The 24,110-nt window shown below is 44.0% G+C and overlaps 1 protein-coding gene across 1 annotated transcript; it reads right to left on the bottom strand.

The window, feature by feature from the left end:
- Window positions 1–1,450: 1,450 nt before the first annotated feature.
- LOC144591165 (organic cation/carnitine transporter 2-like) lies at window positions 1,451–18,605 on the bottom strand. The gene is made up of 7 exons (XM_078395464.1): window positions 18,391–18,605; window positions 12,403–12,529; window positions 9,398–9,498; window positions 6,494–6,708; window positions 4,949–5,131; window positions 2,463–2,598; window positions 1,451–1,573 (listed from the first exon to the last, which is right to left on the bottom strand). The coding sequence occupies exons 1-7, from the start codon at window positions 18,603–18,605 to the stop codon at window positions 1,498–1,500; spliced, it is 1,053 nt and encodes a 350-aa protein (XP_078251590.1). The 3' UTR covers window positions 1,451–1,497.
- Between the last annotated feature and the right edge of the window lie 5,505 nt (window positions 18,606–24,110).

Consider the following 24,110-nt stretch of genomic DNA (forward strand, 5'->3'; position numbering starts at 1 on the left):
TGTACAAGGGGCAACAATGGTAGTGCAGCAATAGTAGATATCTTTTAAAACAGAACATAAAGGGTGGCACTGTGATGTAGCGGTAGAGCTACTGCCTTATGGCGCCAGAGACCCGGGTTTGATCCTGACTACAAGTGCTGTCTGTCTTGTGTTTGTACATTCTCAGCATGACCTGCGTTGGTTTTCTCCGAGATCTTAGGTTTCCTCCCACAATCCAAAGACGTACAGGTTTACAGGCTAATTGGCTTGGTCAAAATATAAAATTGTCGATAATGTGTGTAGGATAGTGTTAATTTGCAGGGATCACAGGTCGGCGCGGAATCGGTGGGCTGAAGGGTCTGATTCCGTGCTGTATCTCTAAACTATGTCTAAACGCCGACCAGCGATCCCCCAGTACACTAACACTATCCTGCACACACTAGGGACAATTTGAAAAGTTACCAACGCCAGTTAACCTACAAACCTCTACATCTTTGGAATGTGGGAGGAAACCGGAGCACCCGGAGAAAACCACGTGGTCACGGGTGCAGAAGAGATTTACCAGAATGCTGCCTGGTTTAGGGGGCATTAGCTATGAAGAGAGATTGGACAACTTGGATTGTTTTCTCTGTAACATGAAAGATCGAGGGGAAACCTGACCAAAGTATATAAAGTTCTGAGAGGTAGAGATAGAGTAGCATTCAGAATCTTTTTTTCGAGGGTGGAAATGTCAGTCTAGATGAGAGGGGAGGCAAACTTTAAAGGAAATGTGCGGGGCAAGTTTTATTTTACAGAGAGAGTGGTGGGTGCCTGGAATGCACTGCTGAGGGGAGTTGTGGATGCAGAAAGGATAGTGGTATTTAAGAGGTTTTTAGATAGGCACATACATATGCAGGGAATGGAGGGTTATGGATCACGTGCAGGCAGAGATTAGTTTAACTTGGTATCATGTTTGTCATGATTGTGGGCTGAAGGGCCTGTTTCTGTGCTGTACTCCTTCTACGGTCTAAAGCTAACAAGATCCACATTCAATAATGGATCATTGAAAGAAGGCGCCCTATATAATGACCTGCTGCGAACTTTAAAGCAGAAGAGGAGTTTGAACCAAAACAGGAGGAATGGAACAGAAATAAGAGTTGATCACAGAAAGCATTGACTGGAGGAAAGCATCACACTGGGTAGATGTCAAGGGTTGGTTCATAGCATTTAATAAATTGCTCTACAAAGAGGAAAATATCTGAGGAATATAAAGTATGCAAGGAAGCCATAAAAAGTTCATGTCTTTTTTAAAATAATGTCTTAGAGTAATTTGGTTTCGAGAAACTTTGGAAGAATTATCAAATCCTATTCTAAGCAGAAGATCTGATCATTTCATTATGATCAACAGGTATCTCAGTTTCATTTTATATCATAATGGAAGAAGTTGCCACTTCTGCAGTTACCACTCCTGAAGAGTTGGAGTTTGACCCAAATGGCAATGAATTCTTCAGTTCTTTGGCTGCTGGTGAAGATCTGTGCTTAAAGCATTTCCTCTTTGAAAATCACCACATTGTTTACTCTGGCTTGAGTTGAATCGGAGTGAGAACCTTTGCACCTGTATTTAAACAAAATAAGTCATGAACCATGGGCATATACCTAAACGTTTTCTTGCAACACTGTCCAAATGTATCATTTATTTCAAGTCAGGTTAGTTTTAATTAAACAAAGTTCAGTTCCAGAGTTTATCATCATGGGCTGTGTGTTTGCAACAATGCATTGTTGTGACACAGATTGCAAGCATGTGGGGTCGCTGCATGCAGGTTTTTACCAAACTACCCTGTGCATTACTTGAGAGAATTATGCAATCAACTAACTAAAAAAAGTTAAACAAGCAAATAATGAGATTATCTGGTTTCTATGTTTTCTATGTTTCTGTTTTCTATGTTGTTTAGGTATAGTCAGAGATAGTCATAGTGTCATACAGCTTGGAAACCTGCCGTTCCTGAAGAAGTCTGAAAAAGGGTCTTGACCCAAAACGTCAATTATTCCTTTTCTCCAAAGATGCTGCCCGACCCGCTGAGTTACTCCAGATTTTGTGTCTGTCTTCGGAACTTGGATAGGACAGATTTAGAGGGACATGGGCCAAATGCAGGTAGGTGGGGCTAGTGTAGATGGGACATGTTGGTTGATGTGGGCAAGTTGAGCCAAAGGGCCAGTTTCCACACTTTCCATGTACCTGTCCAAATGTTTCTTAAACGCTACGATAGTACCTGCCTCATCTGTTATAACATTCAAAACTGATGAAAGCAGATACATTACAGATAGGATAGGAGGGGTTTGTGGAATATGGGCCAAATGCAGGCAAATGGAACTAGTCCAGTTTGTCAACCTGGAATTCAGTCCTCCCATAAACAAACTTGAGACACTACACCACAGCAACTGTCATTTATGGTAGAAGTTTCTTTTCAGAAAGGGAAAGAATGAAAAAGACCACATTGACTTACCATTTAACTTTTTGCATTTGGTCAATGGTGTCTGGAAGAGGAATATTGAACGTTTCTGGCAGAAACAAAACCACTATTGCTGAGAACACCATCAACACCCCCATCACAATAAACGGCAGGTTCTCTTGATAAATACCTGTGAAAAAAAGCATACATTTACTTACAAGTGAATATCAACAAATCGATATAAAAAGCCGAAGTATTTTATGCAACAGATGCCAATGTGAAATCAAATGCACTTCACAAAATGTATATTCAAGTCATTTCCAATTTCAGGTGTAGGTTTTTTTCATTGTTCCTGATCTGGTTACAGTGATATCCCTTCTTGGTGAGAAGATGGGAAACATTTTTTGCGTTTGAGTTTAGTTTACTGTCACGTGTATCGCGGTACTCTGAAAAGCTTTTGTTGCGTACGAACCAGTCAGCGGAAAGACAATACATGATTAAGACAATACATGGTAAAGACAATACATGATTGATCATCTGCAAATAGGGATGTGGATTGTGCTAATTTGGTGACAGGGAACCGTAGACAAAGCCTAAAAGTAGAGACATGGAATGCAGCAGTGACGACACCCAAGTTTCCAGAACTTCATGAATGATATTATCGTGGGCACCCATCGTTGTAACAGAAAATTGGATCTACTGTCAACTAAGTTAGACTTGTGGATAATCATTTTAATTTGTAATTAAGACCTAGTTTGTTACCTCATCAAGCCTTTCTGTAACTTCCATTCTGTAATCAAGACCTAGTTTTGCTGTTAACCAAGTTTCTGTGTAATCTGTTCAGCTGAGAATATAAAAGCTGTACTGAAGTTGTGCTCAGGAGATCAGCCTTGACTGGTCTCCTGGTGTGCACCAGTTTTAATAAATCGTTCGTTACTTTGAACACCAACTCCGCACGACCTTTCCATTTGCTCCAAAACTGGACTAGAATTTATTTGTTACATTGTACTTTTCATGAGCACAATATAACACCACCCAATGTTACTGAATAATTAGGAAATTATTACTGGGAAATTAAAGACTAAATCTTTCTTACTTCACTGTTGTAGTTGGCTAGGGAATTGACAAACTGATATGGGTCATTTTTCTTTCATTGTGTTAATCAAATGCATCATTGCCTTCTTCTTGTTCTTAATTTCAAATAATGTGGGAGTATGTGTTCAGAATCTGTCACCCCTTCCTTTAATACATACTCAAGTACTGAGATACGAACAAATATCATTCCATATTTCAACTCCAAAATAATTTCAACAGCTCACATCACCACTAACAATGATATATTCCATAACCTAGGGTACTGTCCCATTCACCTGTTTCCCATTGAGGACATTGGACTTTGTGGAAGGAACTGATACGCTATGAGGCTGAGGATTATATTTTGCACACTGTATCTTTCCCTTTGCTCTATCTCTTGTACCTGAGTTTGAACTGATTGTATGTAGTATGTATGTATGTATATATGTATGTATGGTTTAGCTGATTTGATTGCATAGCATGCAAAACAAATAACTATACTCGTCCATATGATCACCCCTCAGCCTCTTGTGCACCAAGGAATAAAGTCGTAGCCTGCACAATCTTTCCGAATAGCTCTGGCCCTCATGTTCTGCCAACATGCTCACTGCACTCTTTCCAGCTTCGTAACATTCTTCCGATAAGAGGGTGACCAAAACTGCACACAATACTCCAAATACAGCGTCACAATGTCTTGTACAACTGTAACTTAATATCCCAACTTCTACACTCAGTATTGTGACTGATGAAGACTAATGAACCTTCCTTCATGTGTAGGAAGGAACTACAGATGTTGGTTTGCCCCGAAGATAGGCACAAAATGCTGGAGTAACTCAGCGGGACTGGCAGCATCTCCGTAGAGAAGGAATGGGTGACATTTCGGGTCAAGACCCTTCTTCAGACTGAGAGTCAGGGGAGAGGGAGACACAGAGATATGGAAGGGTAATGTGTGAAAACGACAGATCAAAGCAGACGATGATAAGGAAATGTAGAATGGTTCATTGCTTGCTGAGGTGAAAGTGACAAGGAGGCATACAATCAATAAAATTATTCAAGACAGTGAAACTGGTCAGAGAACTAGTGTGGGGGATGGTCGTAGGGATAGTGTCAAAAATCCTTATATTCGACAAGAATATGGTGGCACAGTGGTAGAGTTGCTGCCTCACAATGCCAGAGACCTGGGTTAGATCCCGACTACGGATGCTATCTGTATGGAGTTTGTATGTTCTCGCCGTGACCTGCGAGGGTCCTCTCTGAGATATCTGATTTGCTCCCACACTCCAAAGACGTAAAGGTTTGTAGGTTAATTGGTTTAAGTAAAATTGTAAATTGTCCCTAGTGTGTGTAGGATAGTGTTAGTGTATGGGTATCGCTGGTCAGAGTGGACTTGGTCGGCCGAAGGGCCTGTTTCCATGCTGTATCTCTCTATTTAAAAAAAAATTCAAGAGGTGTCATTGTTGCCTTACCAAGTAAAACAATGTAAGGAGAAATAATGCTGCCACATCTGGAAGCCATTGAACTCACTCCAACACCTGTGTTTCTCATCGGGGTTGGATACAGTTCGGAGATGTAGACATAAACCATGGAATAAGCACACGTGTTTCCCAGTTTTCCAATTAACACCATCGCTGTAGAAAGTATTGAAAGATCTAGAAAAAATCAGGAAGAGCTGTATTAATGCTGTCGGTCTGCAACTGGCTGTGTGGATCAGTCACAAACGCAACACAAAGCTTAGTTTTCCCCAGTCACTTATTGTCAATAGTTTATTGTCAATAGTTTATTGTCAATAGATGTTGTGAAAAGCTTTTGTTGTGTGCTAACCAGTCAGTGGAAAGACAATACATGATTACAATCGAGCCATTTACAGTGTGTAGATACATGATAAGGGAATAATGTGGAGGAGTTTAAGGAGATCATAGTTAATGTAAGAAATGTTGCTGTAGGAGTAGAGATTTAAGAGTGTGGAGCGAGTGCAATATGTGATTGTAGATCTGCTTCTGTGGTTAACATGTTAATAGTCGCCTGGGTTGGGCGTTATCTTGCCTGCTCCGATTGCACGTACATGTTAGCTCCAATCATGTTAGCTCCAAAGAGTAAACATTGGGAAACTTTTGTATCTTTTTTCTGCCTTTAAAATTGGTTTGTGTGGATTTATTTTTTAAATAAAGGAAGCAATGCAGTGTATTTCATCTTTACAAACTGACAGGGCCTTCTGATGTGATTTTTGACACTTTGGTGTAAGAGGTGGTTGGCCATTCAATGAAGCTCGTTCATTTGGTAGCTCAGACTGTTAATTGCTGCGATGAATGCACAGTGGCACAGTGGTGTAGCGGTAGAGTTGCTGCCTTACAGCGGCAGAGACCCGGATCTAATCCTGGCCATGGGTGCTGTCTGTATGTAGTTTGTACGTTCTCCCTGTGGCCTGTGTGGGGTGTTCTCTGGGAGCTCCGGTTTCCTCCCACACTCCAAAGACATAGATTTGTAGGTTCATTGGGTTGGTAAAATTGTAAATTTGTCACTAACTTGTGTAGGATAGTGTTAATGTGTGAGGATTACTGGTTCGCACAGTCTCAGTGGGCCAAAAGGCCGATTTCTGCACTGTTTGTCAAAACTGAATTAAACTAAACTGAACTAACGGTGACGTTTCAGGTCAGGACCCTCCTTCAGACACTGTATCATGTTGGTGTCGTGGAGGTGGTATTGAGTCCATAAATCTGTACAGGAAAGATATAATGTGGCAGTCCTCCTTGTGACCGTGTGAGTTTTCTCTGGATGCTCTGGTTTCCTCCCACACTCCAAAGACGTACAGGTTTATAGGCTTTTAGAAAACTAAATTGTCCCTAGTGTGTAAGATAGTGTTAGTGCACGGAGTGATTTCTGGTTGGCACGGGCTCGGTGGGCCATGGGACCTGTTTCCACGCTGTATCTCTAAAGTCAAGTGCAGTCTGATGTCTAAAGGCTTGTTCGCGGTTGTCACACTAGGATCACGATAGAATCAGTGTAAAATTTACTTGATGGTATGAGGTTCATGAAGAGCAGAACACCTCCACTCAGAACAAGAATGCCTGAATGGCTGAGCCTGCGTGGAAACTTCCAGAGGAGAAACATGGCTGCGATATAGGCCGGAATCTCAATGGCACCAAGGAGGAAACAATTCAGATAGTCGTTGCCATGGAGATTGGGGACATTCAGAGACAGACCATAGTATCCAATTGCTATAATCATCCTGCAAAATAAAAGGCAAAATACTTCTTGTCAAACACTTTTGTTTTTAATGTTCTCCCAGCCTCTTTTTGTTGTCTTGTTGAGTCTCATTCTCTGTAACTCATTTTCACCTTGCCCACGGCCAACAATGTTTCCTTTATCATCGTTACTTTTTAGCATATCTTTCATTCATATCTCTCTATATCACCGTATATATATCTCTCGTTTCCCCTTCCCTTGACTCTCAGTCTGAGGAACAGTCTCATCCTAAATCGTCACCTATTCCTTTTCTCCAGAGATGCTGTCTGACCCGCTGAGTTATTTCAGCTCTTTGTGTCTATCTTTTGTCTTTTTTCTTGGATTTTTTCTTCCATTTGATTTAATGTCGTTTGTAGAACCTGTAACATGTGTAGCCTTTGCAGCCTTGTTTTAACATAGAACAGTACAGCACAGGAACAGGCCCTTCAGCCCACAATGTTTGTGCTGAATGTGATGCCAAGATAAACTGATCTCACCTACTGTGTGTGATCCATGTCCTTTTATTCCCTGCACTTCCATATGCCTATCTAAAAGCCTCTTAAACACCACTATCGTATCTGCCTCCACCACCACCCCAGGCAATGTGTTCCAGGCCCCCACTGCTCTCTGTGGAAAAAACTCACCTGACACATCCCCATTAAACATTCCTCCTCTCACCTTGTAGCTGTGCCCTCTAGTGTGGACATTTCCATCCTGGAAAAAACATTCTGACTGTCTACCCATTCTATACCTCGCATAATTTTATATACTTCCATCAAGTCTCCCCTTAACCTCCAACGTTCCAGACAAAACAATGCTAGTCTATCCAACCTCTCCCTCCAGCTGAATCCAGGCAACATTCTGGTAAACCTCCTCTGCACCCTTTCCAAAGCCTCCACGTTTCCTGCAATGGGGCGACCAGAACTGTACACAATACTCCAAATGCGGCCCAACCAAAGTCCGATAGAGCTGTATCATGACTTCCTGACTCTTACACTCAAAGTCCCTCACAATGAAGGCAAGCATACCATTCGCCATCTTTACCACCCTGCCACTTGTGCTGCCATCTACACTGAGCTATGAACAGACTCTAGGATCCCTCTGTATATGAATGTTATTAGGGGTCTTGTTATTAATTGTATACTTTTGTCTTTCTCTCAACCTCACAAATGCAAACTCTTGCAGTCTCTCTGGCTAAACTCCAACTGCCATTTCTCTTCCAATTTCTGCAGATGATCTATATCCATTATATCTCTGACATCATTCCTCACTGTCTGCAACTTCTCCAATTTTGGTGTAATCGGTAAAATTACTCACCAACCCATCTACATTTACATCCAGGTTATTTGTATACATCACAACATCAGAGGTCCCCGCACAGATTATGGTTTGTAGGTTAATTGGCCTCTGTAAATTGACCCCAGTATGTAGGGAGTGGATGAGAAATTGGATAATATAGAACTCGTGTGAACGGGTGATTGATGGTCGGCATGGATTTGGTGGGCGGAAGGGCCTGTTTCCATGCTGTATTTCTCAACTAAACCAAATAATTAAAATCCGGTCAGTGGAAAATATGTAGAAATTACTTTAGTTTAGTTTAGTTTAGTTTCAAGGTCAGTTTATTGTCACATGTACCAATTAAGGTACAGTGAAATTTGAGTTACCAGTTTAGAAATACAGCGTGGAAACAGGCCCTTCAGCCCACCAATTCCTTTTCGAGCCTCCCAATGGGGGCCCTTCTACGCAGGGATTCTGCACCTCTACATCGGGGGCCCGGGTGGAGGTTACAGCACCGAGGTGTCCCTTGCAACCTGTTTCTCTCGCGGTTCACAGACTCGCCAGCCGCCTGCCACTTTTGCGGGCTGGAAGAATCTGTGTTCCACGAGTACATAGAATGTGTGAGGTTGCAGCCCCTGTTCCAATATCTAAAAGGGCAGCTCCTTGCCTTCTGGCTGCACTTCACACCCACCATCCTCATCGTTGGACACCCTGTGCCTAGGGGAGATGGTAGGGCCGAAGATGTCCTGGTTGGGTTGCTCCTCGTCCTCGCAAAGCTGGCCATCCATGAGTCATGGCGCCAGATGGAAGAGGGCTCTGCCTGAGTCGGCTGCCTGCCCCTTTTCCGGGGTCACGTCCGCGCACGGGTGGTAATAGAAAGGGACTACGCTTTCCACGGATGCCGTGGATGATTTCCGGGAATGTTGGACACCGCAGAGGTTGGAATGGATCGTCAATAAGGATGGGGAATTAGTGATTTAGTATTTTAGAATATTTGCTTTATTTTGGTGGTGTGTTTGTTTGTATTGTTTTGTATTGTAAATAGCACTTTTGTAAATAATCAATTTAAATTATATTTGGTTAAAAAAAGGTCCTTGTCGACCAACGATCACCCATACACGAATTCTGTTATGCCAGCTTTGCATCCTGCACATTAGGGACAATTTACAATTTTATCGAAGCCAATTAATCGACAAAGCGGTATTCTTGGGAATGTGGGAGGAAACCGGAGCACCTGGAGGAAACCCACACGGTCACATTGAGAACGTACAAACACTGTACAGACAGCATCTGTGGTTGCGATTGAACCCAGGACTCTGATGCTGTGAGGCGTCAATACTCTCGCCGCGCCGCTGTTCCTCACAGATATTTTTTAATAAACACATCTGAATATTCTTCTTGAAACTCATACTTACCACATGAGTAAGCTAATGACTGTGATGACTATGATATTGCAAGATTTTATCAATTGAGTAACTGGAACATGTTTTACTTGTTTATTCTGCAGATGTTCAAGCTGGAAGAAAAACAGAAGATTCAACATTGCATCGGCAAAGGAAAGTGTCAGTATTATTATCCACATCTCCTGATTCACATTGGGCATGGGATGTCCAGAAACTGATGATTCACAATATGTTCTGTGAGCTTGTGAATGAATGAATGAATGAATGAATGAATGAATGAATGAATGAATGAATGAATAAATGAGTGAATGAATGAATGAATGAATGAATAAATGAGTGAATGAATGATACTTTATTGTCACATGTGACAAGTCACAGTGATATTCTTTGTTTTACACACCCAAGGTATGCAAATAGACGCCACATGAAGGGCGACGACAAAGTTACAACATATCCTACGCCAGGTCCTCCTTTGTTCCCCCCCCCCTCCATACCTCACAGCTGTTCCCCCATGCTGGGTCCGCCTTTGTTCTTGTATGCAGCATCTATACAGCTCTGTATACAGCTTGTACAGAGGATTGAGCAAGGTTGCACAAACATTGCAAAGATGCGTTAAAAACCTTGGCACAACCTCCTAAATCTCAGCATCGTTCCTCTTCCCCAAACTGCTAGCAAATGCGGCCTAGTGGAAATTAAATTTCAACCCAATGAAATTTATGGCTTTATAAAAATATGCTGAATATTCTCCCACATGTAAAGTTAAATTAGAATCTGCACAACTCCAAAACTGAATCTTGATTAATGGTGCCAACTCCATAAATAGTGCTCCGAAATTTAGTTAGAATTTTTGTAAAAATGTGCAATTTTCAAACACATGTGGAAACAAGGAACTGCAGTTGCATGTTTACAAAAAAAGACACAAACTGCTGGAGTAATTCAGTGGGTCGGGCAGCATCTCTGGAGAACATGGATCTCTGGAGAATTTTTTACAAATGACTATTTCAGTAGAGGATCTACTCTCCAGTGTTGGTTAACAATTGTGGAGATAAACTCTTACATCCAATCATATCTAGATTGTGACATTTGTGTATCACACAAGGGGCAGCATGGTGGCACAGCAGTAGAGTTGCTGCCTTACAGCACCAGGGACCCGGGTTTGATCCTGATTATGGGTGCTGTTTGTACGGAGTTTGTACATTCTCCCTGTGACTGCATTGGTTGTCTCCGGATGTACCAGTTTCTTCTCATACTCCAAAGACGTAAAGGTATGTAGGTTAATTGTCATCTTTAAATTGTCCCTAATGTGTAGGATTGTGCTAGTGTACGGGGTGATTGCTGGTCGGTGTGAACTCAGTGGGCCGAAGGGCCTGCTTCCACACTGTGTCTCTAAAGTCTAAAGTGAAGTCTAACACAAAACCTCAACATTTTTCCTTTCTCAATATGACAAGCAATAGAGCTGTTTTCACTAATAAATGTTTTAGGATAAAGCCCATGGGAAATTGGCAAGAATCTGAGAATTAGTGAAACAATCTTGCTGATGATCTGAGAGTGATCCTATGTAATATATATCTATAATGCTGAGAACTACATTCTGCATTCTGTATCTTTGCTCCACCTATTGTGCTTGAGTTTGGTTTGGTTGTGTTTATGCACAGCATTATCTGACTTGATTGGATAGCAGGTAAAACAAAGCATTTCACTGCACATCCATACACGTGACAATAATAAACCTGAACCTGTCTTATAATGGAACGAGGCAAATGTGATCTTATCTCCAAATTACTGCTAATAAAAAAAATCCAAAATAATTCTATCCAGTGAGAAGTTACAACACACAGTTCATGTTAATCTCCTGTAGTTTTGTTTAGTACAGAGATACAGCATGGAAAACAAGCTTTTCGGCCCAACGAGTCTGCGCCGACCAGCGATCCTCACACACACTATCCTACACACCAGGGATAATTTACAAATTTACCAAGCAAATCAACCTACAAACCTGTACGTCTTTGGAGTATGGGAGGAAACCGGAGCTCCGGGAGAAAATCCACTCAGGATACGGGGATAACGTACAAACTCCCTACAGACAGCACCCATACTCAGGATCAAACCCGGGTCTCTGGTGCTGTAAGGCAGCAACTCTACCACTTTGCCATAGTTCCGCCCTATTTGTGCAGTTGTTATAGTACAGCTGCATATTTGTCAGAATATTCATGCCTAATTTTTTTGCAGTGAAGTCTGATCGAAAATGTATGTCCATTCATTTTTGGGTGAACTCAGGTTTACATTATTAATTTTTTTATGATCGATTAACTTGGTGAAGACTTATCATCTGAAAACAAGAGGATAACAAAAAACAAAGGAAGTGGGACAGACTTGTTGGCCCAAACAATATCAAGTTGTGTCGGGAGCAACTGCAAATGCTGGTTTATACCAAAGAGACACAAAACGCTGGAGTAACTCAGCAGGGCAGACAGCATCTCTGGAGAAAAGGAATAGGTGATGATTTTGGTCGCAACCCTCCTTCAGACTGAAAGATAGAGAAGGCTCAATATCAAGGAGTAATCACCTTCTGAATAGAAGAGATATCATAAGTGAGAGGAGCAGAATTAGACCATTCAGCCCATCATGTCGACTTTGCCATTCAATCATGGCTGATCTATCTCTCCCTCCTAACCCCATTCTCCTGCCTTTACCCCCTAACCCCTGACACCCATACAAATCAGAATGTATCTATCTCTGCCTTAACAATATCAATTGTGTGCGGGCCCCCACAGCCTTCTGTGGCAAAGAATTCCACAGATTCACCACCCTCTGACTGAAGAAATTCTGCATCATCTCCCTCTTAAATGAACGTCCTTTAATTCTGAGGCTATGACCTCTGAGCCTAGACTCTCCCACTAGTGGAAACATCCTCTCCACATCCACTCGAAATGAAAATAACAGAGAGGAAAGTGTTGCTCTGTATTAAAGAACTGAACAATCACACAGCAATGAAATAAATGGTCTTGCCCCAATACCTCATCGTCAGTCAAAAGTACTGCTGGTGCAGTGATGCCATTTTTCTTTGCCATGAGTCGAATTATTGATTCAGCTTCCTTCATCCTTCCCTTGGACAGTAGCCAGCGTGGAGATTCAGGAATAAACCTAGAATTAAACAAGGTATTCTGTAACAAGATTATTGAAGCATCAAAGAACTTGTGAAATTACTTCTTAACAATACGATACGATATGATACGATAAAACTTTATTCATCCCTGGAGGGAAATTGGTCCCTCCACGCCGGGTCCCCGTTGTCTTCCCCATCCCCCCCACACGCTCATCGACCGCTCCCGCTGCCGCCGAGGCCCCAGCACCGCTGAGGCTCCCGCTGCCGTCGAGGCCCCAGCACCGCCGAGGCTCCCGCTGCTGTCGAGGCCCCAGCACCGCCGAAGCTCCCGCTGCCGCCGAGGCCCCCCCGCCGCCACCCACGTCGAGGCTCCCGCTGTCACCCCCAAGGCTCCTTCGGCCCAGACAGGCCTCACCACCTGGCTTCTCTGCAGGCCCCTGGGAGGCCTGTGGGGCGAGTCATGCCTACCGGAGTGCGAACCGATCGGCAACGTGGTTGTTCGGCGGGTGGATCGGGCCCGCGCGGCTCGTCGGAACACTCCCGCCGCGTGCGCGGCTCCCTGGGACCCGGGACAGTAAGAGTGGCACAGTGGCGCAGCTGGTGGAGCTGCTGCCTCACAGTGCCTGAGACCCGGGTAGGGTCCTGACCTCGGGTGCTGTCTGCCTGGAGATTGCATGAATCCTGTACGTCTTTGGAGTGTGGGAGGATACCGGCGAACCCAGAGAAAGCCCATGCGGTCACAGGGAGAACGTGCAAACTCCATACAGACAGCGCTCATAGTCAGGATCAAATCGAGGTCTCTGGGTCTGTAAGGCAACAACTCTACTGCTACACCACCGTGCTGCCCTGATGGGACATATCCCAGGTTATTGAAAGAAGAGATTGCAGGAGCCTTTGACAATGATCTTTGCATCTTCTGTAGCCGCAGGCGAGGTTCCGGAGGACAGAAGAGTAGCTAATGACGCCTCACAGCACCAAAGCACCATCTCTGACACCTCTCTCCCCAATCTTGATTTCTCCATCTCCAACACAGTGGACACACTATCGACTGGCAGGTAATAGGTTGAAATGTGTAGGAAGGAATTGTAGATGCTGGTTTACACCAAAGATAGACACATAATGCTAGAGCAACTCAGCGGGACAGACAGCATCTCTAGCGAGTATGAATGGGTGAGTTTTCGGGTTGAGATCCTTCTTCAGACTGAGATACAGGTGAGGAGGTTTTCATATAACCATATAACCATATAACAATTACAGCACGGAAACAGGCCCGTTCGGCCCTACCAGTCCATGCCGACCACTTTCTCTGGCCTAGTCTCATCTACCTGTTCTCAGACCATAACCCTCCAATCCCCTCCCATCCATATACCTATCCAATTTACTCTTAAATAATAAAATCGAGCCTACTTCCACCGGAAGCTCATTCCACACAGCCACCACCCTCTGAGTAAAGAAGTTACATCATCATCATCATCATATATCTACAGCCGGAAACAGGCCTTTTCGGCCCTCCAAGTCCGTGCCGCCCAGTGATCCCCGTACATTAACACTATCCTACACCCACTAGGGACAATTTTTACATTTACCCAGCCAATTAACCTACATACCTGTACGTCTTTGGAGTGTGGGAGGAAACCGAAGATCTCGGAGAAAACCCACGCAGGTCACGGGGAGAACGTACAAACTCCTTACAGTGCAGCACCCGTAGTCAGGATCGAACCTGTGTCTCCGGCGCTGCATTCGCTGTAAAGCAGCAACTCTACCGCTGCGCTACTGTGCCGCCCCTCATGTTACCCCTCATGTTACCCCTAAACTTTTGTCCCTTAATTCTGAAGTTATGTCCCCTTTTTGGAATCTTCCCCACTCTCAAAGGGAAAAGCCTACCCACGTCAACTCTGTCTGTCCCTCTTAAAAATTTTAAAACCTCTATCAAGTCCCCCCTCAACCTTCTACGCTCCAAAGAATAAAGACCCAACCTGTTCAACCTCTCTCTGTAGCTTACGTGCTGAAACCCAGGCAACATTCTAGTAAATCTCCTCTGTACCCTCTCCATTTTGTCAACATCCTTCCTATAATTTGGCGACCAGAACTGCACACCATACTCCAGATTCGGCCTCACCAATGCCCTGTACAATTTTAACATTACATCCCAACTTCTATATTCGATGCTCTGATTTATAAAGGCAAGCATACCAAACGCCTTCTTCACCACCCTATCCACATGAGATTCCACCTTTAGGGAACAATGCACAGTTATTCCCAGATCCCTCTGTTCCACTGCGTTCCTCAATTCCCTACCATTTACCCTGTACGTCCTATTTTGACTTGTCCTACCAAAATGCAGCACCTCACACTTATCAGCATTAAACTCCATCTGCCATCTTTCAGCCCACCCTTCCAAAGGGCCCAAGTCTCTCTGTAGACTTTGAAAATTTACTTCATTATTAACTACACCACCTATCTTAATATCATCTGCTTACTTACTAATCCAATTTGCCACACCATCATCCAGATCATTAATGTAAATGACAAACAACAGTGGACCCAACACAGATCCTTGGGGTACTCCACTAGACACTGGCCTCCAACCTGACATACAGTTGTCAACCATTACCCTCTGGTATCTCCTATTCAGCCATTGTTGAATCCATCTTGCAACCTCACTATTAATACCCAACGATTTAACCTTCTTAATCAACCTTCCATGTGGAATCTTGTCAAATGTCTTACTAAAGTCCATATAGACAACATCCATAGCCTTGCCCTTATCAATTTCCCTGGTAACCTCTTCAAAAAATTCAAGAAGATTAGTCAAACATGACCTTCCAGGCACAAATCCATGTTAACTGTTTCTAATCAGGCCTTGTTTATCCAAGTGATTATATATATTGTCCCTAAGTATCTTTTCCATTAATTTTCCCACCACAGACGTCAAACTAACAGGTCTATAATTGCTAGGTTTACTTTTAGAACCTTTTTTAAACAAAGGCACAACATGCGCAATGCGCCAATCTTCTGGCACCATCCCCGTTTCTAATGACGTTTGAAATATTTCCATCATAGCCCCTGCTATTTCTGCACTAACTTCCCTCAATGTCATAGGGAATATCCTATCAGGACCTGGAGACTTATCCACTTTTATATTTTTCAAAAGTGTCCGTACCTCCTCTTCTTTAATCATCATAATTTCCATCACTACTCTACTTGTTTCGCTTACCTCACATAATTCAATATCCTTCTCCTCGGTGAATACCGAAGAAAAGAAATTGTTTAATATCTCCCCCATTTCTTCCGGCTCAGCACATAGTTGTCCACTCTGACTCTCTAATGGACCAATTTTATCCCTCGCTATCCTTTTGCTATTGACATATCTGTAGAGCCCCTTGGGGTTTACTTTTACTTTACTTGCCAAAGCAACCTCATATCCTTTTTTCGCTTTTCTAATTTCCTTCTTAAGATTCCTTTTACATTCTTTATATTCCTCAAGAACCTCATTTACTCCCTGCCGCTTATATTTATTGTATATCTCCCTCTTTTTCCGAACCAAATGTCCAATTTCCCTGGAAAACCACGGCTCTTTCAAATTATTATTCTTTCCTTTCCACCGAACAGGGACATAAAGACTGTACTCTCAAAATTTCACCTTTAAATATCCTCCATTTCTCTATTATATCCTTTTCATAAAACAAAATGTCCCGTTTCACTCCTTTTAAATCCTTTCTCATCTCCTCAAAATTAGCCTTTCTCCAATCCAAAATCTCAACCCTTGGTCCAGATTTGACCTTCTCCATAATTATATTGAAACTAATGGCATTGTGATCACTGGACCCAAAGTGCTCCTCAACACATACCTCCGTCACCTGACCCGTCTCATTTCCTAACAGGCGGTCCAACACTGCCCCTTCTCTGGTAGGTACCTCTACGTATTGCTGCAAAAAACTATCCTGCACACATTTTACAAACTCCAAACCATCCAGCCCTTTAACAGAATGTGATTCCCAGTCTATGTACGGAAAATTGAAATCACCCACAATCACTACTCTGTGCTTACTACTAATATCTGCTATCTCCTTACATATTTGCTCTTCCAATTCTCGTTCCCTATTTGGCGGTCTATAATACACCCCTATAAGTGTTGCTAAACCTTTCTCATTTCTGAGTTCCACCCAAACAGCCTCCCTAATCGAGCCTTCTAGACTGTCCTGCCAAAGCACTGCTGTGATATCCTCCCTGACAAGCAATGCAACACCCCCACCTCTTGCCCCTCCGATTCTATCACATCTGAAACAATGAAATCCTGGAATATTTAATTGCCAATCGCAACCCTCCTGCAACCATGTTTCACTGATCGCCACAACATCATACTTCCAGATGTCAATCCAGGCTCTAAGCTCATCCACCTTTCTTACAATGCTCCTAGCATTAAAATATACACATTTAAGGGACCCATCATTTCTTATTCTCAGTTTATTTCTTTTCACTTCTTTCTCTCCTACATATTGGGTCTGAGTTTCCCTTTTCTGCCTCCTGCCTCACACACTGCCTATTAGCTATCTGTGTTTGAGTCCCTCCCCCCAACCGTACTAGTTTAAAGTCTCCGCAATTACCTTAGCAAATCTCCCCGCCAGGATATTGGTTCCCCTCAGGTTCAGATGCAACCCGTCCTTTTTGTACAGGTCATACTTCCCCCAGAAGAGGTCCCAATGATCCAGAAACTTGAATCTCTGCTCCCTGCACCAGTCCCTCAGCCACGTATTTATCCTCCACCTCACACCATTCCTATTCTCACTATCGCGTGGCACAGGCAGTAAGCCTGAGATTATCACTTTGGAAGTCCTTTTTTTAACTCTCTTCCTAACCCCCTAAATTCTGCTTTCAGGACCTCTTCCCTTATCCTACCTATAATGTTGGTACCTATATGTACCACGACCTCTGGCTCCTCTCCCTCCCCTTTCAGGATATCCTGGACACGCTCAGACACATCCCGGACACTGGCACCAGGGAGGCAAACTACCATCCGGGTCTCCCGACTGCATCCACAGATTCGCCTATCTGACCCCCTCACTATAGAGTCCCCTATCACTATCGCTCTCTTCTTCCTTTCCCAACCCTTCTGAGCAACAGGGCCGGACTCCGTGCCAGAGGCCCGGGCGCCATCGCTGCCCCCAGGTAGGCTGTACTCCCCAACAGTACCTAAACAGGAGTATTTATTGCCAAGGGGTACATCCACTGGGGTACTCTCTAGTCCCTGCCTCTGCTCCTTGCCCCCCCTAACCGTGACCCACTTGTCTACCTCCCGTGGTCTTGGAGTGACCACCTCTCTATAACTCCTCCCTATAACCTCCTCACTCTCCCTGACCAGACGGAGGTCATCAATCTGCTGCTCCAGGTTCTTAATATGGTCCCTTAGGAGCCCCATCTCGTTGCACCTGGCGCAGATGTGAATGTCTGGAAGACTATCAGACTCCCAGATTCCCCACATCCGAAACCCAGAACAATAAACTGCCCTGGCACTCATACTCCCCCTTAACCGCTCCAACCGCCTACCCAAAAGAACTGAGTGATCTCCTGGGAGAGGCGAAAAACCGGATAAAAACCCAGGCCAATTTGGGAAAAAAAAAAATCGGGAAATTCCTCTCCGACCCCAAGCTAGGCGATCGATACTTGTCCGGGAGATCACACAGGTCTTACTCCCTACTATCCCCCACACAATACTACGGTCTCTGCTCTCTCTCACTCACACACACGCACACTGATTGCTGCTACTGCTGCTGCTGCTGCTGGCATGGGCAAATGGACATATTTTGGTTATCTTGGTCAGAATGAATCCTAGTGACACCAGCTTTATAAGGTCATTACCTACTGATTGAATGGGTTGAAGGTTGAAGGGTCTACATACCACCACAAAGGAATGTACAGCAAACTGATCAGGGTCAGGGTCAATATCAACATTTTCCATCCTCTTATGAAATAGGCAACAAAAGGCAGCATCATGTAACCCACGGCATAAAAACAGCCAATTCCAAGTGTAGAGTATGCAACCCGAATGGATTTCTGTAGAAGTTCAGATCCTGCAAGGAGAGTAGAACAAGATTCAGTGATTCGTGAGTTCATTTTTATTCACTGTCACTTTATATTCAAGTAAAAATTGCCAACATTAACTTACCTGCTGAACCATAAACCGTGCCATGTGAAGCTTGAAGAATCTCACCTTAATGAGACCACTTATCAAACAGCACAGAGATGTAATAAAAAGCAGCACACAATGGGGAAGACAGTTTAATTTTCTATTGTGTGTCAGGGCGTTTGAATGTGACAACATCTAGCCTCTTTCAAGTGTAGTGGGTCTGGACGCAGCAGGAATCAGGCAAGACGCCAGGTAAGGATTAACTAATTTTAATGCAGCATCAGAACATTCACTCTGTTCAGTTACCCGCACGAGTTCACTCTAGCCCCATCAGGCAAACCCTGTAGCTCCAGACCCCTCCCCAGCCCTGTCCACTCCGTGCCGAGGGGGATGACCCAGGGAGTGGCCTAATCCACGGGCACCGCCACAGGACCCCCTCCAAGAACCGGAAGCACGAAACGGACAGGGGGACGTACGAGACGACCAGCCCGTGTGTGCACCACGGTGGTCGCAGGAACCGGAACCACTCCGCCAGGGGAAGAAAACCGCGGGGATGCTGGGGGTAAGGGCCGGGACGCAGCACGTCACCGAGGGCGAGGCCGTGCCAGTAGGAAGGGCTGCCTAATGTCCACGTGCGCCGGCTTCAGCCGCAAAATAGAGACTGTCTCAGGACGACCCCCCATGTCCTATACGAAGGTGGGAGAGCCACGCTCGAGCACCTTGAATGGCCCTTCATACGGACGCTGAAGGGGCATCCAGTGTGCATCCCGGCGCAGGATTACAAATGGACAGTCCTGCAGAGCGGAAGGGACATGCGACTGAACCGAACCATGGCGAGACGTCGGCACCGGTGCCAGCTTGCCCACCGTCTCCCGAAGGCATTGCAGGCCGATGGTTGTGCCGCCTGACCCTGGGCTGATGGAATAAACTCACCGGGCACTGTCAGCGGGGCCCCGTACACAAATTCAGCCGAGGAGGTGACCAAGTCTTTTTTGGGCGCAGTGCAGACGCCCAGTTAAACCCACGGCAACGCGTCGACCCAGTCTGGGCCAACGAGCCGGGCCTTTAGGGCAGCCTTGAGCTGGCGGTGGAAGCGCTCCACCAGGCCGTTCGCCTGCGGATGGTACGCTGTGGTGTGGTGCAGGTTAACCCACAGTAGGTGAGCCATGGCCGACCACAGTTCGGAGGTGAATTGCGGGCCTCGGTCGGACGTGATGTCGAGCAGCACTCCAAATCTGGCAATCCAGTGTGCCGCCAAAGCATGGGCACAAGTAGAGGCAGAAGTGTCCGGCAGTGGAACTGCTTCCGGCCACCGCATGAAACGGTCAACCACAGTCAGGAGGTCCGTGAAGCCCCGAGAAGGCGGCAGCAGCCTCAGGATGTCCACGTGGATGTGGTCGAACCGCTGGCGAGGGACGATGAACTCCTGGAGTGGCGCTCAAACATGCCGCTGTACTTTGGCAGTTTGGCATGGGATGCAGGTGCGCGCCCAATGCCAACCTGTTTACGTAACCCGTGCCACACGAAACGGGAAGCCACGAGGGTCGGCGTCGCCCGAATGGAAGGGTGGGCCAGCCCGTGGAGCACCTCGAACACTCTGCGCCGCCCGGCAATGAGAACGATGGGTGCGGCTGCCCGGTGGATACATCGCACAGCGGCGTTGCGCCCCCAGTGCCACAGGGAACGTCCTCCAACTGCAGGCCCTAAACGGCGGTACCGTAGGCGGACATCTTCACGTTTGCAAACTGTATATAGTTACGCCTTTAAACAACAGAGATTACCACAAACTCTGATTGAATCAACAATAATACTTATTCCTAAAAAAGATAAGGATTCTGAAGACCCTGGTTCGTACAGAGCGATAGCTCTTTTAAATACTGATCAGAAGATATTAGCGAAAATCTTAGCTCATAGATTAAGTTTAGTTATAGATAAATTGATACACCCCGACCAATCAGGCTTTATATCTAAACGATATTCATTTTTCAATTTGAGACGCTTGTTCAATATAATATATTCAAATAGAATATTAAACGAAGATTTAGCAATCATTTCGCTAGATGCTGAAAAAGCATTTGATCAAGTAGAATGGCCCTATCTTTTCTCAGTGATGGAAAAATTTCAATGAGGTGAAAATTTTTGTTCATGGGTGAAACTTTTATATACATCCCCAACAGCTAGAATATTAACTAATCAAATGCTGTCATCCAAATTTCATTTATTTAGGGGTTGTAGACAAGGATGCCCACTATCTCCGCTTCTATTTGCCCTCGTTATAGAACCACTTGCTGAGAGTATTAGATCAAATCCAGACATTCACGGTTATAACACTAAACATACAACCAATAAAATTTCTTTATATGCGGATGATGTATTAATATACATTACAAATCCAAAATTAGCATTCAGAATTTATTAAATCTCATAACTCAATTTGGTTCATTTTCAGGTTATAGAATTAACTGGTACAAAAGTGAAATTATGCCAATAATGGAACAAAATCCAGCCATACTTCAACAATTTCTTTTTAAAATTGCTTATGAAAAGTTTAAATATCTTGGAATTTACGTGACTAGGAAATATACTTCTTTATTTAAATTAAATTTTCCTCCTCTACTTACTAAATTACACAGAAATATCCAATTTTGGAAAACACTTCCTATATCATTAGTTGGTCGTAGTAATGCTATAAAGATGATCTTTCTCCCACAGCTACTATACTTATTTCAAGCAATTCCGATCTATCTTCCAAAAAAGTTTTTTTTAAAAATCGATTCAATTATTACTAATTTTATTTGGGACTACAAGACTCATAGAATAAATAAAATACATCTATGTAAGTCTAAAACTAATGGAGGAATTGCCTTACCTAACTTCTTATTTTATTATTGGGCGGTTATTATTAAAAATATAACCTTCTGGTTGGATGACACTGATCAACAACCGGATTGGTTAAAGATGGAGAAAGAGGATTGTTTACCATTTGATATTGGTGCGATCCTCTTAGCTCCAATAAATTTAAATAAAAAAACATATGGAGGTAATCCGATTGTACATAGTGTTATCCGTACCTGGAAACAATTAAAACTTACTTTAAAGTTGAGTAAATTATCCTCTTTCCTCCCTATTGCGAATAACCCTTCTTTTAAACCGTCTGTCTTAGATAGAGGATTTGCTCAATGGAAAAGTTATGGAATTAAAACGGTGGGAGATCTTTATCATAAGGGAACTTTTCTTTCTTTTCAGGATTTACAACAGCAGTACGGATTACATGCTAATAATTATTTTAGATATTTACAATTTAGAGATTATGTAAAACTACACATGCAAGAATATAAATCTAGAGGTCCAGAAACTCTTGATGTATGCCTGAATCGACATTATAATTCAAATAAATTAATATCCTTTATTTATAATACTCTCCTAGATACTGACATTCCATCATCAGAATCATATAGACGAGCATGGGAGGACGAATTGAACCAACTCATAATGCAAGATATATGGGATGAAAGTTTACAACAATGTTCATTAAATACTAGACATTCCTTAATACAATTTAAAATAATACATAGACTACATTATTCGAAGACTAAATTAAATAGGATTTTTCCTAGTATCTCTCCAATTTGTGATAAATGTAAATTTCAAGAAGCTAATTTAACTCATATTTTCGTAACTTGCATAAAAATGCAAAATTTTTGGTTGGATATTTTAAAAATAGTTTCTAAAGTTATCGACAAGCAATTGGATATGGATCCAAAATTAATAATATTAGGATTATCAGAACATATTACAAACTTTACAACAAGTCAGGTACATTTTCTTGATTACAGTTTAATGACTGCGAAAAAATGAATACTTAAATTTTGGAAAAAACCAATAACCCCCACAATTAAAATGTGGATTACGGAAATGACAGAGACCTTGCATTTGGAAAAAATAAGATTTGCCCTAATTGACAAACCTGATTTATTTTTTTAAATATGGTCTCCATTTATTGAATTTTTAGAAAAGTAAATGGGTTTGACACAGGACTAAAATAAAAATTAAAAATTAAAAGTTGAAACTTGAGTTTAGGGTTGGATGTACAACTGTGGTTATTGTCTCCCGGATCTACCCCCTTTAATTTTTATAGTTATAATTTTTTTTTAAATTCTCTCTCCCCAATAGTTTATAGTTTTTTTTTCTTTCTTCTTTATTTTTATTTTCTCTCTTTAAAATTTTTAAAATTGAAGCTATGTAAGAACTTTGTAACAAATTTGTCTTTTATTTCCATATGTACATATGCTTTTCAAAAAAAAAAAAAAAAAAAAAAAGAAGTTTCCGGCAGTGGAACTGCTTCCGGCCACCGCATGAAACGGCCAACCACAGTCAGGAGGTCCGCGAAGCCCCGAGAAGGCGGCAGCAGCCTCAGGATGTCCACGTGGATGTGGTCGAACCGCTGGCGAGGGACGATGAACTCCTGGAGTGGCGCTCGAACATGCCGCTGTACTTTGGCAGTTTGGCATGGGATGCAGGTGCGCGCCCAATGCCAACCTGTTTACGTAACCCGTGCCACACGAAACGGGAAGCCACGAGGGTCGGCGTCGCCCGAATGGAAGGGTGGGCCACCCCGTGGAGCACCTCGAACACTCTGCGCCGCCCGGCAATGAGAACGATGGGTGCGGCTGCCCAGTGGATACATCGCACAGCGGCGTTGCGCCCCCAGTGCCACAGGGAACGTCCTCCAACTGCAGGCCCGAAACGGCGGTACCGTAGGCGGACATCTCATCGTCCGTCAACTGGGCCCCCGCCAGGACTGAATAGTCGATGCCATCGAGCATCGTGGCCATAGCCAGGGCTTCCTTGGCGTGTTGGAATGCCGCCACCACATCGTCAGTCCATTCGACTTCCTTGCGCTTGCCCGCCATGAGGTGGAACAGCGGGCGCATGATCCGGGCCGCAAATGGCACAAATCGGTGGTGAAAGGCCACCATCCCAACGAACTCTTGGAGGCCCCTCACGGTGGTCGGGCGTGGAAACTGGCGCACCGCGTCCACCTTGTCCGGGAGCGGCAGCGCCCCGTGCGGGGTCACGTGGTGGCCCAGGAAATTGATGAACGACCCCCCAAAACGGCATTTGGCGATGTTGATGGTCAGCCCATGATCGCTAAGGCGCTGGCATAACTGGCGGAGATGGGTAGCATGCTCCTTCCTCGAGCGGCTTGCCACCAAAATGTCATCGAGGTACACGTAAATAAAGTCCAGGCCATGGCACACACAGTCCATAAGCCGTTGAAAAGCTTGCACAGCGTTCTTCAGTCCGAACGGCATACGGAGGAATTCGAAAAGGCCAAAGGCGTCACATTGGCCGTCTTGTGGACGTCGTCTGGGTGGATGGGAATTTGGTTGGAGCCACACACCAGATCAACCTTGGAAAACACCGTGGCCCCAGCCAGGTGTGCGTTAATGTCCTGAATGTGGGGGACCGGATACCTGTCAGCGATGGTG

Source organism: Rhinoraja longicauda, unplaced genomic scaffold (genome assembly GCF_053455715.1).
Source record: "Rhinoraja longicauda isolate Sanriku21f unplaced genomic scaffold, sRhiLon1.1 Scf000631, whole genome shotgun sequence".
Lineage (NCBI taxonomy): Eukaryota > Metazoa > Chordata > Chondrichthyes > Rajiformes > Arhynchobatidae > Rhinoraja > Rhinoraja longicauda.

Coding starts and splice junctions, on each gene's coding strand:
- LOC144591165 (XM_078395464.1), bottom strand. CDS start 18,605: ATGAACTCACGAATCACTGAATCTTGTTCTACTCTCCTTGCAGGATCT. Junction 12,530..18,390: donor CTGTACATTCCTTTGTGGTG/GTATGTAGACCC, acceptor GTTTAATTCTAG/GTTTATTCCTGAATCTCCAC. Junction 9,499..12,402: donor TACTTTTGACTGACGATGAG/GTATTGGGGCAA, acceptor TTTTTCTTCCAG/CTTGAACATCTGCAGAATAA.